General features: G+C 53.0%; 9 protein-coding genes across 12 annotated transcripts; 4 read left to right on the forward strand and 5 right to left on the reverse strand.

Annotated features, from left to right (window-relative positions):
• The first annotated feature begins 46 nt into the window (after positions 1-46).
• Positions 47-739, forward strand: H310_01049 (hypothetical protein). Its single transcript, XM_008864059.1, has 2 exons — positions 47-238; positions 309-739. The coding sequence occupies exons 1-2, from the start codon at positions 100-102 to the stop codon at positions 560-562; spliced, it is 393 nt and encodes a 130-aa protein (XP_008862281.1). The 5' UTR covers positions 47-99; the 3' UTR covers positions 563-739.
• Positions 740-2186: 1447 nt separating this feature from the next.
• H310_01050 (hypothetical protein) lies at positions 2187-2623 on the forward strand. Its single transcript, XM_008864060.1, has one exon. It carries the CDS (start codon positions 2290-2292, stop codon positions 2599-2601), a length of 312 nt encoding a protein of 103 aa, XP_008862282.1. The 5' UTR covers positions 2187-2289; the 3' UTR covers positions 2602-2623.
• Positions 2624-3476: 853 nt separating this feature from the next.
• H310_01051 (hypothetical protein) lies at positions 3477-6584 on the forward strand. Its single transcript, XM_008864061.1, has one exon. The coding sequence runs from the start codon at positions 3496-3498 to the stop codon at positions 6520-6522; it is 3027 nt and encodes a 1008-aa protein (XP_008862283.1). The 5' UTR covers positions 3477-3495; the 3' UTR covers positions 6523-6584.
• Positions 6585-6814: 230 nt separating this feature from the next.
• On the reverse strand, positions 6815-7777 carry H310_01052 (hypothetical protein). The gene has a single exon (XM_008864062.1). It carries the CDS (start codon positions 7547-7549, stop codon positions 7097-7099), a length of 453 nt encoding a protein of 150 aa, XP_008862284.1. The 5' UTR covers positions 7550-7777; the 3' UTR covers positions 6815-7096.
• Positions 7778-8057: 280 nt separating this feature from the next.
• Positions 8058-9246, reverse strand: H310_01053 (hypothetical protein). The gene is made up of 2 exons (XM_008864063.1): positions 8707-9246; positions 8058-8657 (listed from the first exon to the last, which is right to left on the reverse strand). Exons 1-2 carry the CDS (start codon positions 9179-9181, stop codon positions 8095-8097), a joined length of 1038 nt encoding a protein of 345 aa, XP_008862285.1. The 5' UTR covers positions 9182-9246; the 3' UTR covers positions 8058-8094.
• A 1478-nt stretch (positions 9247-10724) lies between these two features.
• Positions 10725-12464, reverse strand: H310_01054 (hypothetical protein; the record flags this gene model as incomplete). The annotated part of the gene is made up of 10 exons (XM_008864064.1): positions 10725-11036; positions 11080-11166; positions 11209-11283; positions 11337-11475; positions 11523-11555; positions 11613-11748; positions 11810-11903; positions 11949-12179; positions 12228-12350; positions 12402-12464. 10 exons carry the CDS (start codon positions 12462-12464, stop codon positions 10725-10727), a joined length of 1293 nt encoding a protein of 430 aa, XP_008862286.1.
• A 153-nt stretch (positions 12465-12617) lies between these two features.
• Positions 12618-14496, forward strand: H310_01055 (hypothetical protein). Of its 4 annotated transcripts, XM_008864066.1 has the most exons (10): positions 12618-12710; positions 12770-12902; positions 12954-13074; positions 13123-13427; positions 13470-13548; positions 13591-13753; positions 13806-13917; positions 13970-14037; positions 14086-14203; positions 14263-14496. In XM_008864066.1, the coding sequence occupies exons 1-10, from the start codon at positions 12656-12658 to the stop codon at positions 14390-14392; spliced, it is 1284 nt and encodes a 427-aa protein (XP_008862288.1). In that variant the 5' UTR covers positions 12618-12655; the 3' UTR covers positions 14393-14496. The 4 variants fall into 4 exon arrangements, with proteins under 4 accessions (XP_008862288.1, XP_008862287.1, XP_008862290.1 ...); XM_008864065.1 differs by having other exon boundaries at positions 12620-12710; positions 13123-13548; XM_008864068.1 differs by having other exon boundaries at positions 12620-12710; positions 13970-14203.
• H310_01056 (hypothetical protein) lies at positions 14434-16087 on the reverse strand. The gene is made up of 8 exons (XM_008864069.1): positions 15886-16087; positions 15640-15837; positions 15491-15590; positions 15296-15440; positions 15220-15252; positions 15027-15165; positions 14904-14978; positions 14434-14848 (listed from the first exon to the last, which is right to left on the reverse strand). Exons 1-8 carry the CDS (start codon positions 16057-16059, stop codon positions 14456-14458), a joined length of 1257 nt encoding a protein of 418 aa, XP_008862291.1. The 5' UTR covers positions 16060-16087; the 3' UTR covers positions 14434-14455.
• Position 16088: 1 nt separating this feature from the next.
• On the reverse strand, positions 16089-17780 carry H310_01057 (hypothetical protein). The gene has a single exon (XM_008864070.1). It carries the CDS (start codon positions 17696-17698, stop codon positions 16613-16615), a length of 1086 nt encoding a protein of 361 aa, XP_008862292.1. The 5' UTR covers positions 17699-17780; the 3' UTR covers positions 16089-16612.
• Positions 17781-17929: the final 149 nt, after the last annotated feature.

The following is a 17929-nucleotide window of genomic DNA, read 5'->3' on the forward strand; positions in this document are numbered from 1 at the left end:
AACATTTCTTCAGTTTTCTTCGAACAACGCCAATATCCGGATACAATGTGAAGCTCCATTTGTCTGGCTGTACAGAGTGCGAATTTTGGTTGTTGGAGTATGGAAGAACAAGGGCAGGTGGTCCAGCTCACGCAGGAGGAGCATGCGGCACACTTGGCGCAGATGGAACAGCAGCTCAAGGTGTTCTGGGCAGGGCAACTGGCAGAGATGGAAAAGCTTGAAGTGGGCAGCGAACAAGGTAGGATTCCTGAGCTTGAGCAATTCCGTTGCGACGGCGACTACTGGATCTTGATGCGCTGGCCCACTAGATTTCAAGAACCACAACGACCTGCCACTCGCCCGAATCAAACGCATTATGAAGTCGGACGAAGATGTGCGGATGATCAGTGCAGAAGCTCCCGTTCTTTTTGCCAAGGCGTGTGAGATGTTCATTTTGGAGCTCACGCTGCGGTCGTGGGGGTACTCTGAAAAGAACAAGCGTCGCACATTGCAAAAGGAAGACATTCAAACTGCGATTCGGAATACCGACATCTTCGACTTCCTCGTCGATGTCATCAACTAAATGAGTTGTCTTGTCCGACCACGGCGTTGGCAATTCAGCCCCTATGCCACATGTCCCCTCTGTATGTCTTGATGATCCTCCCAAAGGGATTTCTGTGCAAGCTCTCAACCAACTGCGCTCACGGTTCTATTTGGCGCCTAAAATAATTTGATACCCCGTAATTCTTGCGCTTCTCGACGCTATCTCGTTGAACCTACCTACCTCTGGATAATTCTGTCACCTCCCTCCTTACATTCAATCCCCGTACCACCGAGTGGATTCGCGCATTCTCGAGGTCGATGTGGTAGTACAAAGTTGGGCACTCCAAAGTTGAGTGCCAAGGCTTAATCCAGCCAAGCTACGTCAGTCTTCTACTCCACCACGGCAGCACAAACTCACTCTCTCAGGCAACTTGCCACGCCACCGCCGACCACCGCCGAGAAGAGTCGAGAACGGCGTGCAGTGGCACCCTGCGCTGCTGTTGACGGCGGTCTCCGCCTTGTTGTCACGATTTACTCCGATGACGCAATCATTCCTGGTCGACAAACATTCCACTGTCCTGCCCAGCCATTTTCAGTTTTGCCGCGTCGACATGCCGTTCGACATCGGCGAGCACTGCAGCAAGCCAGGATGCAACCAGAAGGACTTCCTGCCGTTCGCTTGCGATTGCTGCTCGGGCGTCTTTTGCCTTGAGCACCGCACATACAGTGCCCACTCCTGCCCGAACGCAGGCAGCAAGGACTGCCGCGCCATCACGTGCCCCCTCTGTCGCGCGACAATCCCTTTGACCAACGACCAGGATGTGAACGCTGTGTTTGATCTTCATACTCGCGCGGGGAACTGCAATCCTGATCAGTACAACGAGAAGAAGAGGGCGAAAGTGCGATGCGGTGCGGAGGGCTGCCGCGATGTTTTGACAGCCTCCAACACCGTACAATGCACCACATGTCGAAAGAAAGTCTGTCTGCGGCATCGCTTCGAGTCCGATCACCAGTGCAAGCGGCAAAGCCATGTCCCTTCGTTTCGTCCGAATTCGTCTTCTCGTGAGCCATCGGCATCGACGGCATCATCATCATCGTCGTCGCAGCTCCGTCAACGTTTGACGGGTGTCGGATCTGCCATGTCCTCGACGGTCTCCCGTTTGGTGGATGGCGCCAAGGTAAAGATGCATACGACGCTCTCAATGTAGTTTGTCTCAACAAAATCATGCAGAATGCGCTGCCAGTGGCTACTGCCGCTCCTACTTCCGTCACCGCATCGACCGAAGCATGCCCAATCTGCCAGCAGACGTTTCGGTACACGTCGCAGCTGATCGCACACGTGAACAATGCTCATCCTGATGTGCCTGGAAGCCGCGTATGTGATCAATCGTTTGGCCCCCTTCTTGCTCATCTCATCGACCGTAGAGTTCACGAAGCACTCCTGCAGCTGCAACCGCGCCCCCTCCGGCTCCATCGAATGAAAGTTTGGAAGCATGCCCTTATTGTCGCGCCACATTTTCAGAGGTCACGCAGCTTGTAGCACATGTGCAAAGGGACCACGGCAATGAGCCTAAGAAGTCTGAATGCACTTCGATGTAACACGAGGAATTGTCTGATCTCCTGGTGTGCAGTCGTCCTTCAGATAAGATGCGAGAATAAGACCATTTTGTACACACGCAATTCCTTGTATTAGATTATCTTTATGGGCCTCGTTAACATCCCAACAACTCGAATCATTTCGTCGATGCGAGGCGCGACATGCGTTGAATGTCACCAAGGGCGCAGGTCTTTCTATCCCGACTTGAAGAGCAAGATCGCGACCTGACCGAGATAAAAGTAGATGAAGTGCTTGGTTTCGTGCGTCACATACGACCCAAAGTTGCGACCGACAATACAATGCCAAGTTGGGTTGTACTTCTTGTCGAATTCTTTCTTGATGAACGCCGCTATGTCCTTCTCAATGTTGTACTTCTCCAACGCTTGAGACGCGCAGTCCACTGCGTCTTGCTGCATGTCTTCATGCATGTCTGCGTTCTTGATCACGGCCTTTCGCTCCGACATCGCTCCTCTTCTCTGTAGCTCGTCGCTGGCCCCGCAAAACTCGAAATACCAACCCCTCTATGTTTCCATACTTTTCAAATCCGCCCTTCCAGAAGATTGCAGACCCATACAAATCTCCAGATAAACCGTTTCTCCTTTTAAACTTGATTGCCACTGCGAATCCATTGAGGAAGATCTACATGTTATTGAAATATTGATACAAATATCAAGATTACAACGAATAAAAATACATAGACGTTTCCGCGCCGGTTCGCTTGACCAGGTAACGGCCATGAGCGAAACCACCAGGTCGCTCCATCGATTCTTCCAGAGGGGCTTCCAGTGCAGTAAAACACTGCGGGAACGCATCTTGTTGAGCGACCTCAAAGTCCACGTCATCGTAATGTGATCCGGCGCAAGGGGCATTGTAACAAGTGTTGTTGGGATTTGGCATGACCACTGTGCTTCCCACACAGTGTGCCATCTTGTGTGGGCTCTGGTCATTATGGGCATCCGTCAGTAGTTTTACACGATGACTTTGTTCATATTGCAATGCCACTCAAACTTCATCGGTTGGTCATGCGAGATTTTGAGTGTTTGAGCATTGAATCACAGGGTTGCCCATGAACTGGTGACGAGGAATCGGTTAAACCCTTCTATTTTGATAAATTTATTTCCAAATGCACTTGGCGAATGGACTTCACGATAAAACGATGGTGTCAGGGATATGCCCTTCGTCAACCTTAGTGAACGATGCACAAACAGGATGCGAAAGATGTCTCGACCGGCTGCAACGTTTGCGGGGCTCAGGAACAGAACAGAATGTGAAGAGGAAGTGGTTATCCGGATAAACCTTTTGATAATTTATATCGCTGTGACGGACGACTTCATGCCCGATTGCTCCATTTTGGCACCACAAGCTCGTCTCAAGCGATGCAGGTGCTGACGTTTGGCCTCGTGGGGGCCATCCTGTGCTTATGGTTCACATTCGACGCCGGAACGTCTATATTCATCATGCTCGTCATGTTCCTGCTCGTATCTTACGTGGCAAACCGCGTCCTGTTGGAGTCATCACCAGCCCACTTTCACGACTGCGGGTTTACAAACGACGAAGACGTCGCATTCGACGACGAATACGAAGAAGACTCTGTACAGACCACACCCACAAGAACGAATCCCCAAGAAAAGCAGCCGTGGAATGTCCCAGGTCTCAGGATTCGTGAACTCATCATGCCGTCGTCGTCGCAGCACCGAAAAGACACAATGCAGGCGGGCCAGGAGCTATGGCCCAACTCGGACACTCCCGTTGAGATCGAAAACGAGTATTTCAGTGGTCGCATCCTGTTCTTGCTCAAAACAGAGCCACGTAGCCCGACGTGGGGCCAACTTTTTGTCGGTCGCCGCCGGTTGTTTTGGATCCAGTTGCAAGGCAAATTCAAAAAGCAGCCGCAAGGGACTGTGTACGTGGGTGGCGAAATCCCCAACAAGATGAAGCTGGGCTTTTTCACGAAAGGGTTGTGCCGTGTGCTCCTTTCGGTCATCAACTGCCTTGTCGTGGGGTTGCACAACAGCTTCGGTCGGTTGTATCCCGGTGACGTGGCGTTACAGGACGACGAAGAACTGCCTCACCTGGCGTTCCCATTGCACTCTTCCGTGGACGAGTTTATTTGCACGCCGGCAGGGGAGGAGCCCCCAGCGTTGGGCTCGGACGGGTTCCTCGAAACGCGCGAAGAGCGAGCAAAACGGAGGTCGGGCAAGTACCCGTACGAGTTCAACACGGCCGACACGTACTCGTTCTCATTCTTCAACTTTTACCTGGACTTTGAAAACTGGAAGGTTGTGAATGCTCCTGGGGTTCCGGATATCAATCTGTCCCAGTTTTGGGGCAGTATGCCGATGCGCATCGTGTCGTACAGTTTGGCGCAGCCCGGCTCCCAGCGCCACACGCGCGGCCTGAAGCTGTACAACTTTTGTTTTGAGCTGACACCGCCGACATGTGACGAGAACGCGTCTCCGATACAGCGTTCGTCCTCGGCGACGGACATGGCAGCCGTTGACGTGGAAGCAGAAGAGCTGGAGTTCCTCCGCGACGAGCAAAAGGCGCACACGCAGCTCGCCAACGAATTAAGCTGCTTTGTCTTTACCATCCCTGCCTGGCTCGAGTACTTCAGCACCCACGACCATACGAAAGGTCCCGGGCAACGCCGTGTTGCGTATGCATTTGACATCCTTGAGTACACCGACACGAGCCGGAGCCGGCTCAAGCGACATCACATCGCCATCCACGGTGCGTCGCAAGCGCACATGCCACTAACACTCGCGAACGACCATCCCACCAGCGAAGCGTTTGGGACACAGTTCGAATTCACGGTCGAATCCAAGTCGGTCGGTGGTAGCGCGATTGAAAAGGAACGCATTGAAGTGGAGGCCCGCTTGATTGACATTTCGCGCGATCGGGTCATGGCGACGCTGGTCGAAAAAGACCACAAAGGCCTGTCCATTGCGCACTTGATTGCAGCCAAAAATCAGCTCAAGCGACTGCTCACGTCACCAAGCACGGTGCTGCCATACGCGCCGTTCTTCGCCGCTCGAGGGCTTGTGGCCAACGCGACCCAGTGTCAGGTGGTCCGAATGGTGTGGGACTCGCACTGGCGCAACGAATGGATGATCCTAGACACGGGCAAGTCCAAAGCCCTTCGCTTCTTTCGCATGTCGTCGTCCACGCCGTGCGTGACGATTCACCTGGCCGACATCTTGGCGCTGTCGCCGATCTCTGGCACGACGTTCAACCTCCCGGCGACGGCGAACTGCAACGGAATGCACTGGATCCAAATTGAAACGCTGGCACGAGTTCACGTTCTTGCAGTGGCCAGTTACCAAGAGTATGAGTTCTGGATGAAGATGCTGGCAGTCGAGGTGGAAAAGATTGTCGTGGAGGGAAAGGATGTACTCGCGCGATCCGTGTTGGGCCAACCATTTCGGTCGATTGCCGGCCTTTTGGGCAAAGGGCGCCACCCGAAAGACCTGTTCATGCCCACACGGGGGGACGATGGCCGTGTTGTGCTGAACGACCGCCGAATCGCCACGCGCTTTGGGTTGTCTCTGCCAGCGTCAGCGCAGTCCGCCTCGACGGAACACAAGCTCTTCCTCGAAATGTGCGAAGTGGCAGAGAAGGCGCTGCGCATGGTGCTCGTACTCACAAAACACCCCACAGCGTGCCTGACCGGTGAAGTGCTCACATTTCTTGACCAAGTGTCCATCTTGAAGAGGTTCGTCCCGGCGCTGTCGTCCAAGGCGCTGGCCACTGTGTCCACAGCCCACCGCACGGCGTTTTTCTTGAACGTGTACCACATCCTGGTGCTGCATGGTTCGTTTTTCGAGCTGCTGCCGACCGTCAAGCCCAAATTGACGTGGAGTTCGTTTTACAACATCGTATCGTACGACATTGCTGGGATGTCCCTCACCCCTGCCGAAATCGAGCACGCCATTATCCGCGCGTCGCTGTGTCCGCTAAAGCCGCCGTTTCCCGCATTCGTCGTGCCTCGATTCGCCGACGATGACCCAAGACGAGTGCTGAAGGTCCCGACCGCGGATTACCGCGTGGACTTTGCTGTGAATTGCCTCACCAAGTCGTGTGTCCAAGTGGTAGCAGTCTTTCGCGGGGATGATCTCGATCGCCAATTGAACTACATCTGTCGCGTCGTGCTCAGCACGCTCATGTCGACTGACTCGAAGCGCCACGTGATCTACTTGCCCCGGATATGCGAATGGTACCACGCCGACTTTCCAGGCGACGACACAGTGCTGTCAAAAGTCACAACGTTGGCGACCCATCTGGACGGCGACATCAAGCGCGCCGTCGATCTTCTCCTCGGTCACCCCACCAAGCTCTCGATCAAGTATTTAAAGTACGACTACGGCTTCCACAGCACGATCTTCCTCGCCGGGGATGCGCCGTAGAGCCACCCACCGTACTAGCTTTGTAATGTCGCCTGTAACATCGTCTGTGCGTACCTTGGCCAGCTTTGTCCCCTTCATCTTGCCAGCCTGTGGTCGTGCATACGTGGCAAGACGGGGTGCCAGCGGAACGCAGGTGAAGATTCATCGCCTTTGGCTGTGATTGGCTCAATTTTTTGAGAAAACGTAAAATTGTGGCGGAATAATATTATTTCCATCAATATACAAACACACCGTGGAGATTAAATTTGGAATATTCGGATGTCGAGTTTACTTGTTGACACGCAATCCTCTCTCGTCTTCAACCCACATTTACCGTTTCGTGACGATGGGCCACCGCGTCCCTCTTCCTGCGGCGCCCAGAGCTTCACTTCACCCGTGGAACGCCCCGTCCTTGAGTGTCCACGAGACTAGTGTGCCGTCCAAAGTCAAGCACCCATCAGCCCCGCTTCAAAAGGGCAAAGTGATTGTTCCCAACTCGGACCACCCGATTCGGTTTGAGAACGACCTGTTCAGCGGCCAGATTTTGTTCCTCCTCCGGACGGACCCAATGCCGTCCAAATGGTCACATTTGTTCTCAGGACGCCGGCGATCGTTCTGGATTCAGCTGCAAGGACGGTTCAAGAAACAGCCCCACGGGCAAGTCTACATTGGGGGCGAGGTGCCGAGGAAGATGCAGCTCGGAATCATCACGCGGTCGTTTTGCAGCATCTTGCTCCGTGTCCTGAACTTGCTCGTCGTGGGACTGCATTACAGCCTTGGGCTGACGTCGCCCGACGACGTGAACCATCCTTCTGAAGAAGAACTCGGCCACATTTGCTTTCCATTGCATTCGTCGGTGGACGAATTTGTGTGCACGCCGGCAGGACAATCGCCACCCACGTTGGGAGTAGACAGCTTTGGTGAATCGGCGGCCGCACGAGCCGAGCGCAAGGCAGCCAAAGACCTGTACAAGTACAACACTGACGACACGTACACGTTTTCGTTCTTCAGCTTCTACATCGACTTTGTCGCGTGGAAACTTGTGCATGTTCCTGGCCTTCCCACCATCAATTTAGAGCGATTCTGGGACACCATGCCTTTGCGCATTGTGTCGTACAGTGTCGCGGCAGAAGTGGGGACAGAGGAACACCACAAGAAACCAACCCATACACAATCGGACAAGGAATATTACATGAGTATTGAGCTCGACCCAGCGGCCATCTTGGCGTTGCGTCGCTAAGTATAAGCTATTCTAAATCTTACTATCTATGTCGCGTGCTCGCCTTCATCGATGGACGGGACCACGCAGCACAAGATCATGACATAGCGGTGAACTCAAATGGGTCGGTGCAGCGAGTGAATTGCATCTGTCGTGCCATCCACTATCGACCCATTCATTCCGACAACAACGAGAAAGCGACCAGCACTTGCATCCACTGTGTCGCGGTGGCACTTGTTGTGCATGCATAGATGGAAATGTCCTGCTTCACACAGACAGCTGCAGTCTGGCTGGGGTCTCACGATATTAGTTTGCAATGGCTTTTACACTTGCCAAAGGAGAAGCACAGTCGTGTTCATAACACTCCTCGTGGCTCAAAGAGTGCATCCTGACGACGCAGAGGGAGCGTGGGGATAAGATGCTTGCTGCAAAACGAGAGGCGACTGCGACCCGTGTTGGTAGTGCATCGGGTGGTGCTGCGACGGTTGTGGGTGTTGAGGGAATTGGTAGTGTTGCTGAGTGGGGTGCGAATGCGCTTGATGTTCCAATGCGACGCAGGGGGGTACAGTCGGTCGCATGGCTTGCTTACTGTCAGGAGGGGGTAGGAATGTGGGGTCGTCTTTCAGGTTGAGTGCGGTCAAGATCGTTTCGAGAACCATGGGCGCGTCTAGGGTAGGAAGCGCCAGGACTTTAACGATGGCGGCATCCGCCTCTTCCTTTGTAAACGCCATTTGCGTTCTGCTGGGGGGTTTCTTGTTGCCGTGGCTTGAGATCGCCACGATGGCTGAAGCAACACGGGCCAACAAGTCCGTCGACGCATTCGGCGGGATCACCGCATCTTCAAGAGCTGTCATGAACACATCTTCTTCGTCGGGGGTGATCGTGACGCTGCAGTCGTAAATGATGAACTCGGTGTCATTTGTGTCGTCGTCCGTTTCTGCACGCGCGGTGATTGCCCGCTAGAGGCCATCCGACAATAGACTTACCTCTGGGATCATTCGGAGCTGACGGGTGCTTCAGTTGCATCGTCACGTGATGCCCGCTTTCAATCAGGGCCAAATCAAACATGAGCTTTTGGTATCGCTCCCGCACACTCTTGGCGGATTTGTTGGTGAATTTCGTCGCAATGATATCCCACGGGTAGTATGCGCAGTTGGTGTAATGGGCGAGCACCTCTTCAAACAATTTATCGTCGGCGGCAGTCCACCGACTATCGACCAGCTGCATGGCGTGCATCTCTTTTCGCTTTTGCGTGTTCACCATTTGAAGCTGCAAAAAGTACCGATTCGCGTGCAGCTTGACGTCTTTGAACGTGCGTGTGCCGACGTAATCTGCGATCATGGTCCACACGGCACTGCTCGGCGTGCAGTGGCCGCACTTCTCCAACGCTTCCAGGAACCGGCAGTGCTCTTCATGGGTCCAGAAATGCGGTGATATCGGGTTGCACACCTTCTTCCCCATGTTGGCACGCGAACTTGGTGAAATGGCGCACTGAAAGGTCAGACGACAAACAGCCACCCCCGAAAGGTCACAGCCAAAATGGACGGAGTGCTTTAAAATGACGTGAATGAAGTTTATTTAATAACGTGAGTTTCAGCTACAAAATGTATACTCGAATAAAGTTAAGAATAAATTTGAAGATTTACGTATTTTATGAACAGGCACACACATCCGGACGAGACATTTTTGAATTGCGCGCGTACAGCGGTGGCTGCGGCATGGGCGTGTCCTTCGACGCGGAATGGATCTTCTCCGTCGCTGACGATGAACGAGTTGCATTCATGTCGAGTGCATGCTCCAAGCACAGACGACCCTTTGTGAACCAAGTTTTTCGCCCCTTCCTGTCGTATTCGTTGCAGCATCCAAACACGACAGCAATCCCGTTGCTGTTGCGGCGAGTACGCGTCCTGCATGATCGGCGTCGCCACAAGTAACTGTGTATGCCTAGTTCCTGGATGAAGTTGATTCAGACATGCGATGCAGCTTGGTTCGAATTGGTTTGGACGACCTCGAACAAGTTTTAGTGGTGTCGCGCGACGACAGCACAGGTATCGCGAGATTGATATTGTACAAGTCGTGTTCACTGGAGTGCACTAGCTTGTTTCTGTGCGCTGGAGACCTTTCTTGCAACTTGTCCCATGGATGTGACGGTGATGGGTACATTTATTGAGCGGTTGACGTCAATCGATTTCTCCAAGAACGTTCGAAAGCAGCTTCTTCATCGTAAGGTCTAAGTCATATCCATGGATATGTGACGAATTCTTCCAAGTTGTCTATCGCAGCGACTTGTGTGAGGCTGCAAAACAGGAGTATTTCATTCATGCAGTGCAGATGGAGCCCACGAGGTATAAATCACATCAAATGTGCTCTTCGACTCTCGCACGACTTCAGTCACCACCGCGAGCAAGCGTTGATGTATTTGCAAAAGACGAATTTCGGAAACCCTGCCGCGTTGCACGTCATCGTAAAACAATTGCGCGACAAAGCGAAACGAGTTCAGTTCATGATAGAGTCACCCAAGCTTGAACTACTTGTAGGTTCACATGGCGGCATTCGAAATCATCACAACGGTGCAAACATCATACCTATCCAACTAACCACTTGAAATTCTCACGCTATCTTCCGTTTCAGATGGATCCGGTGGTAAAATCTCTCGACCATTTTGACGTTGTTCAGTGCGCACTACAGGCGCTGCTACACCATCTCGGTGCGGACACGATGGCTCAGTGTCTGGGAGTGCTCGCTCACCTTGCCAACGCTCGCGACGAATCTCATCACGCCGCCATTGGTCGTATGCGTACGTGTTTCATGTGCACCTGTTTATTAATGCATGGCACCGTAAATCTATTGATGATTAGTCGTGGTCTACGCGACGCATCCATCGCACACCTTGGAAAGGACATGCGACCGATTGACTCTGCTGGACAAGTACCACACGGACTCCCTGGACGCGTTGGTGCGGGAAAAGATCGACCAATTAGTCTTGCCGTCGTTCTTCCAGTCGCTATAACAAGATCACACCCTTGGCCTTGAAGTACCGAATGCCAATGTAAATCATAAGCGCGGCGCATGTGGTGGAAACGCCAAGGACGGCCCAGAACAGATGCGGTTGCGTCTCGTAGCCTGAAACGAGGTTCATTCCAAATGCGCTCGAGACAAACATGGCCATGTTCATAGCCAGCATGACCATCCCAAATATTGTGTCGATGGACAATAGGGCGTTGCGCACCGAATCCAGTTTCAGCATCACGATGTTTTCCGTGTTTACCATGCGGGTTTGGAGGAGCCCGACCTTGGTTCGCATTGCGTGGATGTCCTATAACGAATCAGCCATGGAATTCACAGGCAAGACCTCGTACGAGCAAATACGCCTCAATCAACGCTTCCGCTTCTTCGACATCCAGTCCCATCGAGTCAGGGGACACAACCGTTGCATTGCGATGTAACTACGCGCAACGTGAGGCGGCGACATCGTGGCATACGCTCACCTTTGACAAGTAGAGCAGCCGCATGTCTTGGTCGTTGTCGAGCAACTCCATAAGAATTCGACGCGTGTCCAAGATCTGCAAGTACATGACGCATCATGCAATGTTGTCCATGGGCACACCTGACTCACCTGCGATTCGAACTCGTGCACTTTGTTCTTGAGAATGGTCAGCGTCTCCAGCTCCCCTGATGAAAGTGCGGCACTCGACAATCGGGTTAACGCAAGCGACACCTTTTCCACCAACTTTTCGCAGTCGCTACTGAGGAGTCTACGTAGTGATGAGCAATGTGCCGGAGGAAACGACGAACGTTGTACTTGCACAGGGTGAAGAATATAGCTTCGAGGGCCCTGCAAGGAAATCAAGTGGTGAGTGGGTGGGAAAGGGAATGAGGCCGCGCGCCGCACCGGAATTCGAACGCAATGTCGTCGTCCTCTGCACAGCACTGAGCTACCTTGTTCCGCAAGATTTGGATCAAAGTGTCAGCTCCCGTTGGAACAAACATGAGCAATGCATTGCGCAACACGACGCAGCGCAATGGTCCTAGCCCCATCGTCAGGACGCAACATCGAGATGCACACGATTCTTGTGCCTTGCCCCATACCGCAATGAACAAGAATCACGTGTCGCCGAATCGTAATTGACGTGAAATTGTCGATGCTGTCATCGAGGTTACGAAGGTCGCGCATGTGCAACGACTACATGATTGTAAACATACAAACCCATGCGTTCATTGGACAAACCTGGACATCGCTCGTGTTCGTCAGTTGACCGAAGCTGGCGCGCCGCCGCAGCCGTTGGGTTGCCAAACGTGGTGTTGTAGCTATCGGAGTGAGTGATGCACTCCCATGCGGTGTGGATTTTAGATGTGATGGGTCTTTGCATGGCTGGGCAGCTTCTTGCACGATTTTCAACACGTCTGACCGAGCCATCTCGAGGTATTCCATTTCGCCTTTGACGTCAAACTTGAGGACCTAATTCGTTTTATAGTCGCGGCTTCTCGATTCCTATGCACACAATACCATTCTCTTTGAAGTTAGAGCATTGAATCCCAACAACAATCCTTGCTCATGGCTCGTGCAGAAGTCGTGCTCGATCAAGTGCTTCGTCGGGGTTCCAACCTTCCCAAACACCCAACTCGGTGGCTACGTCCATAGCCCACAGTCATGACGCCATTGCACAGCGGCATGTTGTACCTCAGCCGTGTTGAATGACCCGTACTTGACCGCACCGGTGGCCTGCAGTCGGGCCTTCGCCATCGCGTTTGTGTTGGCAGAAACCAGAACAAGCCTCGCGTGTGTCAGTCGGGTATTTTATTTGCACTTGAAGAAAGTGCGAGAAGACATGAATTTTAATTCTGACCAATCACAAGTGACGCAAGAGATCTTTTTTTTCTACATCGTTTTTGCCTAGTCGCATCTAGTAAACGTCGACGGCAAAGCCAGAAAGAATGGCGTGGTTTGCGTCGGGAACGACTAACGACGAGCTGGCAATGGCCCTGAAGGGTGAGCGTGAGACCTTATTCTTCATACGACGGGGCTCTTCCTTGACTGAGACTGTGCAGGTCACGATATCATCAAAACCAAGAAAGTGCTTGACGCGTTCCGCAGTGTCGATCGCGCCTTGTTTGTTCCACAGACCATGCTCACCAGAGCGTACAAAGACTATCCCATTCGTGAAGGCACCTTACACTTGAGGCATGTGTCGCCCTCGTGAACGAACGACATGAGCTCATCGAGTTAGTGTAGCGCACCGCACATCTACGCACAGGTGATGGAAGCGCTGGAACTCCATCCTGGTGCGTCGTTTTTGAATATCGGGTCTGGGAGCGGGTACTTGTCCTGCTTGGTTGGAACTATCACGGGCAAGGTACGCATTGACGGAGGAAAGCTCTCATGTATGACATGATTTTAACAGGATGCTATAAACCATGGCCTCGAAATCGACGCCGGCGTTGTGGAAGCTTGTCGGGCTTCGTTGATGGCCTATACGTCCGTCAAGCGTCGCCGCGGTCTTGTTCCTGCTCGCAGCAACCAAGACTATGATTCGGACGGCGGTGATGATACAAGCGATGTGCCGGATGAGGACATGCTGAACGAAGTGCCTCAGGAAGAAGTAGATGCCAAGGAAGAACAGGCTGCAACAGAAAACTTCAGCGTGTGTAGCATCGTGTGCGGCGACGTCTTTCGCATGGATGTGGCCAAGAACATGAAATACGACCGGTGGGTGACACTGCCCTGGCCTACTGGACGTTGGATTTGTAGGATTTACGTTGGTGCACGCGCCCCGGACCGCCTGCTCGCCATGGCGAAAGAGCTGCTCAACCCGTTTGGAATCGTTGTCGTACGGTCGTAACTTTGCCAGCCCAGTATGATGGTGAGATAGGGTCCATTTGGCGACAAGTTGATGAAGATTCGACGCCGCGAAGGCAACCAGTTCTCCGAGCTTGTCCTGGGCAACGTAACGTTTGCTCCCATGCGAGAAGTCCATCACATCAACAACAACATGTTCTCGCCCGACGATACGATTTGCTTCTTTCCACCCCAAGGTACTTGCATGATGATGGCCCGTGGGCATCCCAAAGTGACTCGTACAATCAGTGTGGACCCCGCAGCGCCACAAGGCGTACCCGCGTCGATTCAAGGAGGCTGTCAACGTTCTCTTGACAGCTAATAGCGGCGTGCCGTCGAATATTTGGCTGCGTGTGTTTGAGTACGCCAGTGTCGCGCAGCACGCGTGACATCAAATGCCACTGGTTTTGTAGATATTGCGCGTTTGAATGGTTCCAAGAAGAACTGAGGGCCGAGGCCAAGCTCCGTGCTCTGCTTGAGAGTACGTAAGTTTTTCGTGCAGCATGGCGGTGATATGTGCCACGTTTAGTTGAGACAAATGCGCGAGAGGACGCCGAGAAGCGCGCGCTCAAGGCCGAAAACGAACGCGACAAGTTTCGCTTGCTCTTGTGGCGCCAGCAAAACCAGATCCAGCACCTCATGGCGAGGTCCTCTTGATGCCGGAATATGCATTCACTCCAACACAAGTATGAACGAACTTTGGTAGATTGAGCCGAGGAGGAGGCCATCCTGGAGAGCCCCACAACTTGGACGACGAAGACGACGAAAGCGATGTGGTGGCAAGCGACGTTTTCGTGTCGAGCGACGACGACATGTCTAGCGAAGAAAGCCTCTAGCGGACGAAAGCCACGGCTGTGTATGTATTTGTTCGGATTGATTGCATTCGAGACAGTCTTGAATTAAATGATAACCCCTCGTTTGCGAAAGAACGCAATGCCGACGTAGACGCAGATGACAGCGAACACGACCGTGACGACGAGAACCGTGACGAACGCGCCAGGGGTTTGCTCGAGCCCAGACGTAAGGTTCATTCCGAACGCCGCAGTGACGAACATGCCGAACGTCATACACACCATAATCAGCGTGAAGAGCATGTCGGCCGTGAGAAGGTAGTTTCGAACGGCGTCCATCTTGAGCATCACGACACTCTCCGTGTTGTGAATGCGGTGCAGCATGAGCGCCACCTTGGTTTTGGTGTTGTGGATGTCCTGCAAGTACACCTCGAGCAGCGACTCGGCCTCCTCTGCATCAAAGCTCCATAGTTCGTTCATCATGATCGGGTTGGCATGTAGCTGAACAAGACATCACATCGTGAGGCACACCAGCAAAAAACAGCGAAGTGGACACCTGCGTGAGGTAGAGCAGATGCAAGTCCACCTCGTTGTCCAGGATTTCCATGAGCACGCGTCGCAGTCCGTTCACCTGCAAACCGTGAACTTAACGTAGCAGTTTTTGTGTCGACAGCTGAACCTGGGATTCGAACTCGTTGGTAGCGTTTTTCAGCGTGCGTAGCGTTTCCAGCTCCCCCGACGACATTTGGGCACTCGCGAGACGTTCGAGCGACGTGTTGACGATCGGAGCCATCCGTTCAAAGTCGTTTGCGAGGAATCTACAGCCGTTGTGAGCCACACAAGCTCTTGTCACCGTGGGATTCCGCCAGTACCTGCACACAGTGGACAGAATAGCCTCGAGAGCCCTGTGATCCATTCATTTAGAACAAAGGAGGGGAAGAATTCTACCGGAATTCAAACGCCATTTCGCCTGCTTCACTTGAGTCGGCTTGATTGTCCTGGAAGTTCTCCTTGAGCAAGTCCACCAGAACGTGGTTTGTGTCTGGTACGAACATCAAGCAGCAGTCGCGCATGATCACGGACCGAATCGGGTCTGGAGCATGCAAACGGTGAGATCAATTGAAAACCGAAATGTGAAAGGACCTGCATTGATCAAGATGGCCTGCTTCCGCACAACAATCGACGGTTCGTACGATTCGACGAAAGCGTAGTCGAGTTTCCGCAGATCCCGCATGTGTACCATCTAGTCCAGACGACTGAGGAAACCGCAGTAAGATTATGCTTTTGCATACCTGCGCATCGGACACAGACACACCAACGGGGTGTCCAGGTCGTCCGGTGCCAGGTTGTGATGGGGTTCCGTCCACGGAAGATGTCGTTGCACGAGGTGATCCTCCGAGCGGGGCGGCCGCTTGCTGTGTCATCTTCAAAACATCAGCTCGGCGCATACGCATCATGGTAGCGTTTCCATGTGTGTCGAAGTGCAGGACCTGTGCGTATTCGTGTCAGAACCAAACAAGTGCCGTTTGACTTCGTACATCCTGAAGACCGGTCTTCAAGAACGAATCCTGGGAGTCGCGCGCAAGTGGGTTCGGTCGAACAGGCAACATGTCGACTGTGACAACATCAGGGAGCGCATTTCGATGAACTTGGACCCATGGAGTTGCTTCCGTGGACGACTTCAGCGGCGACGGCGGCAAAGGCGACGACATAGTTCTGGTTCAATTCGACTTAAGCAATCTTCCAATTTCACTTACAATTGTAGAAGATACAAAATTTATCCGGATTGCTTCGGTTATCTGACTCGTTCATTGGCTACGGGGCAACTTCGACATGGGAATGTTGGTAAACCGTGGCGTCGCAGCTCAAGCGAGCACCAACCGCAAGGCAGTCGTTGCTCATGAGCACTTCGTGGCAACTGCAGCCGAGAGCGCTCCCTTTGGATAGCTTGCAATGTGTCGAGAGTGGATAATGCGCCTATTCGGCGATTTGCCTTAGTTCCTGAGCACCATCCTCAGAATCAATATCGCCAATCTGAGCATTGGTCACTATGAGCACTGCACCACCCGAAAGGGTCTTTGGTGGTGGTCGCACACATGGCATCGAAGGCAATGGTGCGTGGGTGTCCTTCACGATACATTTCATCTACCTACAGAGACAGATTTAAATGAGCCATGTCCCCGTCCATTTCCATGGAAACGCGAGGAAAACTTGGCAGCACACGGCAATCATGCCAGAGATTGTGTGGTCTATGTTGCGGCAAAGTTACGATAATTTTTGGGGATCAACGTAATGGACGCGACGAATGGCTTGTTCTCGCGAGGCGCAGAAGAGCATGAAAGCGGCTCCCGGTCCCACCACAACAGATTGAGCAGCAAACAGCAAGAGCGACGTGACGGTCGAAGCGAAGGTTTGTTGTTCAGTGGCCACAATCAGGGCGTTTGTCGCAGTCAACGAAATACCGTCCAGCAAGAGAAACCACGTGGGCAGTGCGCGTGATTCTTGGGGGAGTTTCTTGAGGAAGGCCCAAAGCGTCGCGAGATTGCTGAGCGGCGTCGTGTCAGGCGTAAATATCAACGGAACGACGAAACCAACCCAGTGGTGCAGTGAAAACAGCACAGCAAACGCATAGTAGATTTGGGTGGCAGTGACGGAGGACGTCACGGCGTCCTTGACAGATGAAGGGGTGGTCGACCGGAAGAGTGGCCAGAGCCACGGCGACGCGATGGGCAAAAATTGAAAGACGAAGAACGCAATCGAGTAGCTCGACGAATCTGGTGCGAACCCCAAGTACAGAAGCATGGCACCGACAACAACATTTGCAAGAGCAATGAACACGAGGAGGCGGGGCTGGGCAATGCTGATGGCAGCCGGCCGAGAGACAGGAGCCTGGTGCGCCAATGGAGTTGCGTGGGAGTAGAGGAACGACGGGAACCACACGGCAGGGATGATGACAGAAATGCCAATGTACTGCATGAGGAAAGCTGTAAGACTGGCCGACGCTGCAGCGCCTCGAGAGTCCGATCGCGTGGCTTCGAACCCGACAAAGACTGTGTTACTCAATGCCGTGCCAAAAAGAAGAGCGTTGGCGATCGTGGCCACCAGGGGAGACGGGAAGTCTCGGCAGTCTTTGAAAAACTGCGTCAAGACACACACCTGGTTGTCAAGCGACGGAACGCCAAGGCGGAGAAACGGATCGGGGGCGCCGTCGGGAGATGGAAGCGGTGGTCCTTCGACGCCAACGAAGTCCCGGCATTGCAGGGACGGTTTCCACTTCGTGAAGACAGGGCTAACGAGGCTTAACGTCCCAATGCCAATCAAAAGACCCACGCTTAGACCCAGGAACCGCATCACGGCGTCTCAACCCAGCGCCAACTCGAATTCTGACTGTTCCGAGGCACGATAGGATGTATTCGGCTTTCGGGTGAACGAGTCACCCTAAATAGGTGAATAAGCGTTGAAATTAGGAATAAATGCACTTGATCGGGACAGGTGCACCATTCCTTGGACGATGTTTGCTGATATTTTGTCGGAGGTACGTGTTCCAGAAGGTTCGTCGCCGTGAATAATCGAATTCCCCCT

This window comes from Aphanomyces invadans (assembly GCF_000520115.1).
Source record: "Aphanomyces invadans strain NJM9701 unplaced genomic scaffold supercont1.2, whole genome shotgun sequence".
NCBI classification, from domain to species: Eukaryota; Oomycota; class Saprolegniomycetes; order Saprolegniales; family Verrucalvaceae; genus Aphanomyces; species Aphanomyces invadans.